Here is a 13,361-nt window from a genome sequence, read left to right as displayed (position 1 = left end):
GAATCACTTTCCACCTGCAGATTTCTAAGACCCAAGCTATAACAGTTACAAAGCCCATCCACTATTGCACACACCTCTGCTATACAATCTAAAAGCCCTACAGTAATGGTGGACTAAAACCTTCCAAGGCAAATTTTGAGAGTTAAAAAGTTAATTTCTGTTGTTGGATCCTTCAAGATATGCCAACAATTATATTTGCAATCTTCAAAACCTTGCCATTTGCAAACTCTCTACAACTAAGTACAAGGTACTTCATGAATATATGTCAAAATGTCTAAGATAAGAACCTGTATATGATTAAAACATACCATAAATTATAATTGAATTTGACCTTCAAGGACTTGTCAGAAATTTCTAAGACAAACCAAGTTCATGCATCGTGAAAGAAATTGTGAAGCTAAAAACAGAAATTAAGATAAACCTTTTGCGCTAATTAAGCACTAGAGATCCAAAAGAAGATTTTTTTTAAAAAAAAATGCCTTGCAATAATTCCTTTTTTTCTGCCATGAAACCAAAGCATTACAGTCCATGAGTTTTGCAATGAAACCAAGTTCATCCATCATATATCCTAAAAAGCAAAGAGGAACAAAAAGGGGGAAAAGAAAAGGCATACAACATCCTATGGCCCTCAAGCCGGCCATTCCTACTAACAGAATAGCAAACCCCTGCTCCCCCGCAAGCTGGGATTGGAAGCAGAAACCTCAGAGATGAACCACCCACTCCTCGTCCTGAGAGCTAAGAAACCTAGAAAACACATCAAGCAACCCCAAGGCCATAAAGCCAGCACAACAAGCATTAATAAATACTCTCTTCTCGCATGCAATAGAAAGACAATGCAAGCAAGAATGAATGCAGCAAAGAATTATCTGAGACAATGAGAGTTATTTTCAGATGGAAGGGGAGTGGCATTAGAGCTAGTGGCGCAAATGACCCACAGCTTGAGTTATTCAACCAATAGTTCCATTTTGTTGCTAATGGCGGTAGTTCACAGTTGATGCATGTGATGATAGGTACTTCTCTCGATACAGAAATTAAATGACCACCTTTATAGAAGCAAAGACTTGAATGAGCCAGCATCTCTATATTCAAAGCTGAATAGACAAGCTGAAAAGGAGATTATGGTTGGCGAATCCAGTGTGGTCCAGTCAATTAGGAGAGGCTACAAAGGGGCAGTGAATGACTGGCACACTAGTAATGGAAGCAAATAAATGAGGCTGGCCATACAGCAGAGATCATAAGAAGTTCAATGTTCAATCACCCCTGTACCAGCAATCTGCCAGTTTGAATGGGATCATGGCCCCAGTGGCATCTGCAGCTACCTGTTTGGATGCGCCCCAAGTTGATATGGGTTGGTTATTCCAGCAGCCAGCAGGACTGGCCACTGTGCATTTGGGAGGGGTCAGAGGACAGAAGTTGTGGTAGGTGGGCTCCATTTTCCACCCAAAAAAAAATAAAATAAAAACAGTAGTGACATGAGAATGGGACCTACTGGTTCTTCCCTTCTTTTCTTTTTTCTTGATTTTTTTTTTTTTTCAAGTAACTTGACACCGTACTAGTTCTTAACCCAATATCGATTTGTGCTCCGTCCAAATGCACCCTAGTCTAGTACAACTCATCAACAAAATCTCTTTGATAAATAGCAGCCATAACTTCCAACTAAAGAATCATGAGATAAATTCCTCTTTGATTCAATCTTCAAAAACAAAATAAATAAATACCTCTTAGAAACTCTAGTGCTTCATCGAGCACTAGGTTAAGTAATTGATCATATCCTTTCATAGTCCCTGTCACTATTGGAACAAAAAGATTAGTCAGTCATGCACTTTATGTTGGATTAAGAATAACCACATGTCATTTAAATCATATAGACAAACCAAAAATTAAAATTTTATGCAAGCTAACCTTCTACGTACCTTTCAATAAGGGTGGGTGTAAGATGTAAATAATGGTCCCCTGTCTGAACTTGTCCTTTCTACTCTCCTTTCGAATAATATTCCTATTTGTATTGGCACATCTAATTGAAGTGTTTCGACTGTTCTGACTTTAAAGGAATTTCTTGTTGTTGCTGAAGCTGAAGTGAGGCCATTAACTTCACTCTATTCTGGGGTGGTATGTATCAGTTCTTCACTTATATGATACTAGTTAAAATTCACGAAATGTTTATGCTGTTGACAAAAATATTTGGCACCAAACATGATTTCTGGGCTGGATGTTTGACAGGGATGAAATGCGGATGCACTGGCCATTTATTTTGGAGAAGATCCTGCTCGCTGCCCATTTGAGCAAGGTCTTTCTTATTCCAGTAGTCTTTTTATTCCCCTATTCTGCTTTTGTAAATCTGAAACCAAAAGGAGAAAAAACTTTTTACCGGTTCCTTGTGCCATCACATACAGTTTTACTTGTGTTAATAGTGCCACTAAATCATTTCCTAGATTGGAATCATGAATTTATCTGCTGATATTTTTGAAAAAAAAAAAAAAGATTGTCAGTCTTTCTTGTTGCCCAAAATGCAATACTTTGATCTGATGTGATATATTCTCTCGAAAATCTCTCTGGTGAAAAATTGATCCTATTGTTATTTCTAATTCAGCCATCGGTAGATGGATGGAAATTTTAAAATTGACAAACACCAGTATTGTGGTTTAGTTAGTCTCTGATGCAGCCTTGGTGAATATTTGGTGATACTCAATGATGTTGGTTCCTGGTTAAAGGTAGATATCCCAGAAATCTCTGCCGTTGGAATACACTGGCCATCCACTTGGCACCACATCAGATGTGGACTGCGGGTTGTAATTCCCCACAATTATTGGATTGATAGTATCATCCGATTGGGAGTTTTTGAGGCATGCCCATCAGATGACTGGACCCACCAGATGAATGGATTAGGTTGCCGAAGAGAGCCCCAGCCTGTACAATTGCCAGGTCAAAAAAAAAATAAAATAAAATTTCTTCCAATCGAGCATCATCTGATACTTCATTCAATTAACCATGGTGAAATACAAAGGGGTGAAAGTTATTAAAAAACAAAGGTGAATGGAAAAGAAACCGAAGAAAAAGAAAAAGAGAAGGGGACCCTATCCATTAATGTCTACTTATCAATCAATCAATCAATCATCGTCTAAACCTTATCCCAACTAATTGGGTCAGCTGCATGAATCCTTTTCCACTATTACACTCTATCACATAACTTCAGTTGTTTGGGTTAAAAGAAAGAAAGTAGAGTGAAGAAAAAGGACACATTGAAAATGTGATACCTGTAAAACAGAGAAGAAAACAGAGAGAACGTAGCTGTGAAGCACCATTGACACATATATGGTACCCACCATGCTGCCAATAAATCCCACTGTGAATGGAAGCCTCTGCGAAAAAACAGCCAGAGAAGATTTCATATTAACTACTCAAAGAGAATTCAATTGGGTTTCAATTTGCAAAGGGACATGCTCCATAAAGAATGTTTTTGACTGCCATCGTAGGACAAATGGATAAATAGATGGTTGAAATTAAAGATGAATTATATGGGACCTGCTCAGCAAAAGAAATGTACATACAGGATTCCCTGAATGCGGGGCCTATGATTCAGTGATGCAAACCATTGATGTGATGACCCTCAATATGGATGAGGGATGCACCAGAAATCTGCCAGACATGGAGATCCTAGTCCATTGATCTTTGCCCTTTTCAGATTGAATGTGGACTATTGCTGCACTTTTCACCAAACCATGTATTTCTTGTTCACTGGTACATGGGTTGAGCTCATTCAAAACAGAAGATTCTTGGGCATCCATCATCCAAAGGACCACCAGATCAACAGAAAAGTGCCTGACATGCAGGGACACTCCTGTAGGTACCGAACTGTAAGAATGCTGATGAGCAAGACCATATAATTCCTCAAAACCCAAGCATATTGTGATTCCCTTTTCTTTTTCACCTCATCCAATGCACAAGATTCCTACAGTTTTAACTGACTGTTCTCATCAACTGCAATAAGGTGGACCTAAAAACCCCCTTCTTTTTTCTAAATTCACCCACGTCTTAAGTTTGCAGATAATTCAAATGAGGCCAGATCCAATACAAAGCTTTCTACATTCATATTAACGTACAAAATGCATCCAACTGAATCTAAGTCATCTCAGAACATTTTAAGTGCATCTAAATAGGGACTTAAGTTAACGTCATGTATTTAGAAGCAGTAAAATGCACTTATATGGACATGGATGCATGTAGATAGTGTGCGTGTTATTTATTTATTTTTTATTATTATTATTTTATTATTATTATTATTATTATTTTTTGGGGGTTAGGGTTTTAAATGTTAACCTTAACATACAAAGCTTTGTATTGTATACAGGCTCTATACAAACATATAGATCAGTCCAACTGGACCTAGACTTTTGCAGATTTTGGATAACTATTAAGTAATTATTGCAATAGATTAATTAAGATGTTAGGAGGTGAGATACTTCTCTTGAGAACATGTGCAAAAGCTGATTCTTCGAGCCTTTGAGTGCGAAGAACGATCCTACGATAAAGGCACAACCGACGGTAAAACAAAGAGCAAATTTTTGAGGCATCAGCACCATGACTGGAAGGAACATGGTGAATGCGATGAAAATGAAGAAAATTCTGGCTGCCAGGAACAGCCCAAAGTACATGAGAGATTTTGCAGAAGGAACGCTGCCAGTAGCTGACTGGAAGTTGCCTGGTAGTCCCCAAACTCCTTTTGAAACCCTAGTAATATCACATAGACATACAGAAAACTAAGAAAATACTTTCATGTGGAAAACATTATATGCAGCAATTAGGGGTGTGTTTGGATGAACTATCTAATTAAATTGCATTAATAAAGTGGAACGGCCAAAGTATGATTACCATCCTTAGACAAGAAACATAGAAATACACAAGGCGGAATGAAGAGGCCCTTCTAGATAACACATTGGCTATCTCATGTGCCTCCCTACCTACATCAGCAGACGATATCTTTGATTTTGAAGGAATAAGGCAAATTTCATCAAAAGCATATGAGAGCAGGCTCTGAATGACCCTTGCTCATTTGCTCGCCAATTTATGACGTTTGAGGTGTCTCTTTCAATGATAACCAGCCTGGACCACGCTCTATTAACTTCAGCCTTTCTTTCAAAAGAAGGGCTTCCCCCTTACATTGCATCTCCCAATCTGGCTGGTCCAGAGAAACTGAAAATAATAATGCATTTTCAGAAGGCCTTGGGAGGAAACCTCAAAATTCACCTTCAGCTATCCTTCCGAAGGACACTTCCAATGTGGCACAAAATTGGGGAACGATGCTTCACTATTCACCACCAGTGACCATTTGAAATAGAAGTCCAAAGTCAATATCCCTGTAAATTCGGTGCAGCATGTGGCCTGATATGCTAGGTTGCTTTTGATTTGACAGTAATTCTCTCCACTGGTGCCTCTTTATAGTTGAATATACAGTTATTCCCGTACTTATGGATTTCCCAACACAAAGCCAACATAAACGTTCTCCAAAATGTCCTACCCCTTTCCTTAAATAGGCCTCCTTCACAGCTAGATAGAGCAAGGCAAAGGTCCTCTCACATACCCAATTCATGTTGAAAGTATTTAGGAAGTGGTCCCAAATCTTCATCGCTTGGGTCCAATGGATGAACAAGGTGGGTTTGTTTCCTCCTTTCACAAGAAGGGGATGCTAGGAAGCCTATCCCCTGATGTGTACAAATTGAGAATTGTCTGCCATTGCCATCCAAGGGAAGGTTTCAACCTTTGGGGGATTAAAGAAGACCAAGCGCAGGCGTGAGGGGGAAGCCTCCAAATTTTGTCAACAATAAAAAGGAATGAGCTTGAGATCCATTTCCAAATTCAACCATCCTCCCTTTGGTAAGACTTCATTCATATCCTCCAACAACTGAGAAAAGTCCATTTCATCGTCAATGAGATTTTCTTCTCAAGGTGATGTTCCAAATGATCTTACCCCCCAAGACTTTCGAACAACCTTGCATGAAGGATCCCTTTGTTGTGGCCACTATATAGAGGCAAGGCAAGACTCTCATAAGTCATAAGAGGCTCTTCACTCATGCTGATGCACATCTCTTCCCAAATTTTCACATTTTTTTTTTTTTTTTTTTGAAGACACAGGGTGTCCCCACCTCTTTTTTGAAGTGAGACTAATCCCTGCAGATACACGCAATCACCCACAACCACGTGTATCGGGTAAAGCGAAGGAGGGGAATCGAACCCTCACCTATAGGGAGCAAACCTATGGTGAAGACCATTCGCCCTTTTACATTATCACCCTTATAAACTTTGATTCTAGTTCTTTATCTCAAAGTCTTTCCTACATCCTTCATTTGTTTATGGTGTTCCACATATACCCAATTCTTACCCTCCAAGACTTTAGAACAATCTTGCATGAGGAATTCCTTTGTCGTGGCCACCATATAGAGGCAATGCAAGACTCTCATGAGAGGATCTTCACTCACGTTGATGCACATCTCTTCCCAAAATTTCACATTATCACCCTCATAAACTTTGATTCTAGTTCTTTATTTCAAAGTCTTTCCTACATCCTTCATTTGTTTATGTTGTTCCACGGATACCCAATTCTTCCCTGTCGTTACCTGGAATCCACACCTAAATTGCAATTACGGCATTTTCAAGTTGGAGTTGAGACAAGTGTGAATACAATTTGAGAGGCTACTTCCTCATCATGAATCCAAGAAAATATGTAGGCACAACTTGGTAATTTCCTCTTGTTTAAACTGATTATTCTCAATTCAATTCTAGTCCATCCAAAGTGGCGATTTGGATGAACAAGATAAGCTAAACATCATAGTTGAACATCATTGAGATTGCCAATTGAGGGAAGGAAAAATATCAAGACTACCTCAATACATTTTCTATTAGGTGAGAAATCACCATATAAGATGTTCATATATAAATACCAATGTTATTGCTTGAATCTGGATGAACAGGTGCGACGCTTGTAGATGCATGTATACCTGTATCAATAATATGCAAAGGGCAACAGGGGTGCTAATTGTGGCCAAGGACCCTACGATCCCTAATTTAGGTGGGTAGACTGAGAGGAGAGGTGGGACTTGAGTTAGGGTTTTTGGTGCTTACATTTCTCCAATTGCAGTGGGTTTACTTATAGGATGTTTATGCGGCTTCAAGACTTGCATATCTGGACACGCTGGATTTGTTAGCGGGTCCTTATTTGGCTGGGGATTTACTTCTCAAGTATCGCTGAGCCCGCCTCGGTCAGCGTGGTCCTTAGATAGAATCATATCAAATCTTTCTTTTCTTGATTTGAAGTGGAATTCTCTATGGGTTTTGCTGTCCCTCCAGCTCAGGGGTCAATCTAGTCGAGTCGGGAGGTGGTTCCCATCACTGAGCTCTGCCTTTAAACAGCTCAATTCAAGGTAGGGCTATACATCGAGCCGAGTCGAGTCAAGGTGGGCCAAGCTCGGCTTGACTCGTCCATGCTACACTCGAGCTCGAGCTAGCCCTCGAGCTCAACATTGAAGTTTGGCTTGTTTGTCAAAGTTTTCGAGTCGAGTTCGAGTCGAGTCGAGTTTACCTTAGTGGGGTAAGGGAAAGAAAAAAAGGAAATGAGGACGGGTAGGGTCGGGTAGGGTTTTTTAGTAAAAACTTTTAAGTTTTAACTTCTTTTTAAAAAAACTAATATATATATATATATATATTATATTTAATATTAATATAATATATATAATATATATTATTAAAATATATTACTCGAGCCGAGTTGAGTCGAGTCGAGTTGAAATACATCATGGTCGAACTTGGCTTGAACTCAACTCGAGCTTTAGTAAACAAGCGTGACTCACCTTGAGTCGGCCTTTCAAGTCTAGTCAATCCGAGCTGAGTCGAGCCGAGTCGAGCGAGCTTTTCGAGCTAGCTTGACTCGTGTATAGCCCTAATTCAAGGTTGACGCAGGGCTCATCCCTCTGTCGGTGCTCTTTCAACTCGGCAAGTCTATCATGATATTCTAATTGGCCCAGCTCTAAGGCGTTCCTACCATGATTAGTTGTATTTCCAGTCAGCAGGCCAGTTCGGTTATATCCATGACAATCAATATGGGTGATTCTTTTCATGGGAAAAACACAAACAAAAGTTTCTCAATCTCAAATATGTAAGCTGTATTACTATTACCCAACAGTGGGATAGTGGCAGGACAATACATTGATTAGCAGTGACTCATGAATTCAATAGTTGAAAACACAACAAAATCAAGAAGATTATCAGATGATTTAAATACAATGAAAAGAATAAGCAGATCACTCAGAAAATCAGTAGATCCTTATCTTTGAGCCTTCAGCATTCCATTGAAAGTGTGAAGCAAGCACATTCAATGCTTTGACCTTGTAAAGTGCATGCCTGTTTCACTGTTTTTGGGGTTGGCCACAATTATCCATTTGGAGGCCGATTTACCAGTTCGTCATGAACAGGGAGCTTTCCTGTTTGATACCAAATCTGTGCACATGGGACCCATACTTGGTTTCTCACCACCAGTCTCCCAGCTTTCCTGTTTGATACCAAATCTGTGCACATGGGACCCATAATTGGTTTCTCACCACCTGTCAACCACCAATCTCTCGGTATGATACTAAGTTATTGCAATCCCATCTTTTTGCCAATCCGTCGCATGTGTAGGACAATCAGGCCATTCAAAAAGGTGGGCCCCACCAAAAGATCACTTGGCATGAAAATAGGCCAATCCAGTCATCAAGGAAGTTGCGGTTTGAATACTAGCACCTCAATATGAATACTAAAGGAATTCTAATTTGGTCATCTCCCAAGACCTCCCGCTCTAATACCACTTACTCTAAAAACTCGAACTAATAAAACATGGCGAATCAATCTCTTTATCTTATAGCCCATGCCCCACATCCCATGGGTTAGGTTCTCGGCCGAACAGCCTCGTGGGCCCCACATCACATGGGTTCCACCTCACACATGTCACCCGCCTCACACGGGTGGGGCTGGCCTCACATGAGGTGCCCTTCTCACATGGGCCGCCCACCCCGAGTGTGCCCCTGCATCCCATAGGCCACCCCACTCGAGTCCGGTGTGAAAATGCCCCTGCATTAGCAACCAAACACACCCTGAAATCTCACATATTTGTACCAAAAAAAAAAAGAAGTAACATAACCAGATATCAGACAATATAAACCAAATCAAAACCAATAATTTAACATCAGATCCCACACAGGGATAGAATCAGAACCGTTGGATTGGGAGTCCACAGTTTGAATCCCCACAGCAAACAGCCGTAATTGAATCCCCACCATTAAAAATGGATTCCACCGAAATGTTTATTTGCCATCCAACCTGTTGAGAAGGTAAAAACACCATAATGAAGTGGCCACACAAATATCATCTTGATCTAAAGCTTTTGTGGCGCACGAGAAGTTTTAAATGGTCAATCACCACGGTTTCCTATAGTATGATCCATCTGAGATTTAAATTGCTGCATTTTGTTTATGCCGTAAAACAAGCTTTCAATACGGATGGATGGCCTAGATGGCCTAGATGTAGTCAGATACATCACAGTGGCCACACAGTTAGGGTCCCACCCATCTCGGTTGATCCGGGTCTTACCTAATCCGTTCCGGGGAATGTATCCGAAGCGGATTGGGCCTTAAACCCGTCTGGACAAAATCCGTCCAGACAGGCTACGTGGAGCTCACAGATATATATGGGTTTTATTCATCTCGTCCTTATTTTTTTTCAGATCATTTCAGCATAAGCCAAAAAGTGAAGTGGACCACCACCGTGATGTTTATTTGCCATATTACCTATTCATAAGTTACTATAGACATGGATGAACGGAAAACAGCTCGATCCAAAGCTCCCAATAAGTATTTAATGGTGAGCATTAAATCCCAAGTGGGTGGTCCACTTGAAGGTTGGATCTGCCTCCTTTTTGGATTGATAGACTAAAATAATATTGTAAAATGGGTGGACGGAGTGGATAAAACTCATACATCAGGGTGGGCCCTACATATCCCTACGTGGACGGTGGCAGGATGCAATCCGACTCCGCTGGTTCCCGTGTCAGGGAGTTCCACTAGGACGCGAATTGCGTCCAATCCTCTGCCAGAACGGACATCGGCCTAACAGGGACTATGTGGGGTCCACCCTGATGCATGTGTTTTATCCATATCATCCATTCATTTTGACAGGGACTATGTGGAGTCTACCCTGATGCATGTGTTTTATCCATATCATCCATTCATTTTAACCAATCATTTTTAGCATGAGCCCAAAATATAAGTAGATCCAACCTTCAAATGGGCCACACCATTAGTCCCTTTAATAATTTGAAATTGACTATTTTTACTAAAAAAGAATTATAACCATCTTTATTGAAACTTTTTTAACGATAGAAATTTCATTTACAAGTTGGGTACATAGTGCACAATAAAAATTATTCGTGTGATACCATCAAATATAGTAATTATGATATCTCCAATTTTCATAATTTTACATGTAATATTATCACTCATGTAAACTATATCACATCACATGACTGATATATGTAGAAATAACTTCTATTTAGAATCATATGTAATGTAGTACTTAGATTTAAGATCCATGGATGGCTCAGAATTTCTCATGAAATTACTAAAAACAATATTTCCCAATTATCGAATGAATTGTATTTTTCAACTAGATTGTATTGGGAACTATTTGAATCTTGTGTGTGATCATATGAATTAGATTTGTAGGTTTTTTTTTTTTTTTTTTTACTTTCTTATGTCTATAATTTTTACTTAAGTGCCTATTTTTTCCACAATTACAACACTTACTTGTTTTATGCCCTTTCGACTTAGATCTCGTTTGATTTCTCCCACCAGTACCTTTCTTAGTAGATTTTCTTTTGACCATCATAATATCACTTACAGATTTTGCATGTGTTTTTCTACAAGACTCTTCAATAAGCAATATGAACATAACCAACTTCATAGTGAGATCTAGATTGTTACTGAGATTCGTAATCATAATCAAACCATCTCAAAAATCTAGCATCGAATTGAGCATAAGTGCGATATTTTCTTCATCGTCAATCTTCACATCAACCACCATTAATATGTTAATCAAGATATTAAGCCCATTAAAGTATTTTTGCAAAGAGAATCATTTATTCATCTTTAAGTTATATAGTTGTTGTCAAAGAAATATCTTGTTTGATATAGATTTTCCATCTTATAGGTTTCGCAATTTATCCCATAAATCTTTTATAGTGGTTTGATCAAACACATTGAACAATACTAAATCATTTAATGCAAAAAAATGTCCAAAACGGCTAATTGATTCTTCTTGTCAAATACCTCATCTTTCATTTCTTCGGTTTTTTTTTTTTTTTCTTTTCCTTGAACTGCAATTGCACATTCTTCCTTTACCAACACTGCATTCATCTTGAATTTCCATAATGAGTAATTGAATCTATCAAACCTTAATACTTTGAATCTGGTAGAACTCGATCCAACTATCTGAAACACAATTACAAAACAAATGTCAACACCAATCTTATGCAAAAAAAGTTTTTTCAACCTTTCACTTTGATACCAATTATTGCAAAAGAATACCCGCATATGATTAATATAGTTAAAGCCAAAACACAAATAATAATAATAATAAAATAAAAATGGCCAAACAAAAGCCAAAAGAATTAAACCAAAACAAGAGACAATAGTTACCAAAATTTATGTGGTTCGACAATATATTTACTCCCTAGACAATAATATAACTTTCTTCTTCACTAGAAACAAAAAAAAAGAAGCATAAATACAAAACTTACTTATCTCTCACCGGTACAAGGAATTAATATTACATAAGATAAAAATTATGAAATGCCACACTCGAACTATGACCCTTAATATATGGACCACCACATAAGAGCACCTAGAGAGATAACTAGGAGAAATATGCTTCATCCATACAATTAATCATACAAGAGGTAGAGAGAGAAGGAAACAAAGGAAGAGAGACTCTCGGGAAGAGACCTCGTCTCCACCGCCACAACATTATATACAATCTTAGAAAATTATTATTAACATGGTCATCACAGTTTTCTTTCAAGGCTTGTAAAAACTTCAATATAGGAGATTTCTACTGTGTTCCGCTCTTCATGGATGATCTTGTCATTTTAACGGTTTGGACCATGGGGAACAATACATATGCAAAAATCGATCCATACCACTAGTACGGGGAGCCACAGGTAAAATACCAAAGGATGATAGTAAATGTGTTAGGGCCCACTTGAAGATAAGATACATTGACTTTGGGCAATCAATGCTTTCTACTTGCAAGGTGCTCCATGAAAATTTAATTAGAAAGACAATTTGTAGTGCTCTGAGAGCACTATATCTTTTTCAGTAAAATATAGGGTTTGAAAATTTGCTTTATTTAAAAAATAAATGGGTGCTAATATCTACCGAGCCTAAGAGTAAAAAAAATAAAATTCAATAAATAATGTGAAAGAAATTTTAAAATGAAGAAAAGAAAGAAATTAAGAAGTAAGAAAAATAAAGCCAAGCTCCTAAGAAGTACCCATATTCAGGCTACCTGTGTTCAGGTCTTGCTGGGTTTGGGTCCTTTTGGCCCGAGTTTCATGTTTCTTATTTTAAGACCTGGACCAAGATTTAATTGAGTTTGGGTTTTGGTTATGAAGAGCAGACCTAGATCCAATTGGACTTGGGCCTAGTTCTTGAAGAACAAGATTTAGTTGGGCTCAAGGGTTTTTGGATCTACTATTTGCGTTGGGATTAGGACAAATAAGTGCATTCACATTGCTCACAGGTGTTTGTAAATGGGCTCTCTTAGATGTTTGCTTGGAAAACCTTGTTTTATTGCTATAATTACCAATATATTACTACTAAAACTAGCTGGACCTCCACCCAGAAAATTAGATTCTACCCAACTTTATCCGGTTCATCACATGGACTCAACCCAAACCCGATTAGGCTGATTTTTAACCAAGTACAGGTCCAAAATGTGAGTCCCAAATCCAACCCAATTTCGTAATGGGTCTAAAAGATGGGACTGGTATCCGATTCATTACATGGACTTAACCTAAACCCGACCAGGCCCAATTTTTAACTGGGTCCAGTTCTAAAAGGCGGGACCCAAATCTTTCTTAATGGGTCTAAAAGATGGGACCAGTGTATTAGGTTCATCACATGGACTCAACTCAAATCCCAATAGGCCTGATTTTTATCCAAGTACAGTTCCAAAAGATGAGACTCAAATCTAACCCAATTTCCTAATGGGTCTAATAGACAGGACTTGTATCCGGTTCATCACATGCACTCAACTCAAACCTGACCAGGCCCAATTCTTAA

General features: G+C 38.6%; 2 protein-coding genes across 2 annotated transcripts in view; both read right to left on the bottom strand.

Moving 5' to 3' along the window:
• LOC131255917 (disease resistance protein RPM1-like) overlaps positions 1-13,361 on the bottom strand; it is a 96,530-nt gene that overhangs the window by 41,234 nt on the left and 41,935 nt on the right. The window lies entirely within an intron of this gene.
• On the bottom strand, positions 2,956-6,485 carry LOC131255300 (protein transport protein sft2-like). Its single transcript, XM_058255998.1, has 4 exons — positions 6,366-6,485; positions 4,870-4,977; positions 4,461-4,757; positions 2,956-3,359 (listed from the first exon to the last, which is right to left on the bottom strand). The coding sequence occupies exons 1-4, from the start codon at positions 6,483-6,485 to the stop codon at positions 3,180-3,182; spliced, it is 705 nt and encodes a 234-aa protein (XP_058111981.1). The 3' UTR covers positions 2,956-3,179.

The sequence above is a fragment of the Magnolia sinica genome, chromosome 9, assembly GCF_029962835.1.
Source record: "Magnolia sinica isolate HGM2019 chromosome 9, MsV1, whole genome shotgun sequence".
In the NCBI taxonomy this organism is placed as follows: Eukaryota; Viridiplantae; Streptophyta; class Magnoliopsida; order Magnoliales; family Magnoliaceae; genus Magnolia; species Magnolia sinica.
The sequence above is the reverse complement of the archived record's forward strand: the minus strand, read 5'-3'. Positions and strand labels throughout refer to the sequence as shown.

Bases quoted from the DNA above. Each gene is read 5' to 3' on its own strand.
- LOC131255300 (XM_058255998.1), bottom strand. From the start codon at position 6,485: ATGTGCATCAACGTGAGTGAAGATCCTCTCATGAGAGTCTTGCATTGC. The intron at 4,978-6,365 runs GTATATGTGGAA...TCAAAATCAAAG, and splicing joins TCTTGGAGGGTAAGAATTGG to ATATCGTCTGCTGATGTAGG. The intron at 4,758-4,869 runs GTAATCATACTT...GTATTTTCTTAG, and splicing joins ATGTTTCTTGTCTAAGGATG to TTTTCTGTATGTCTATGTGA.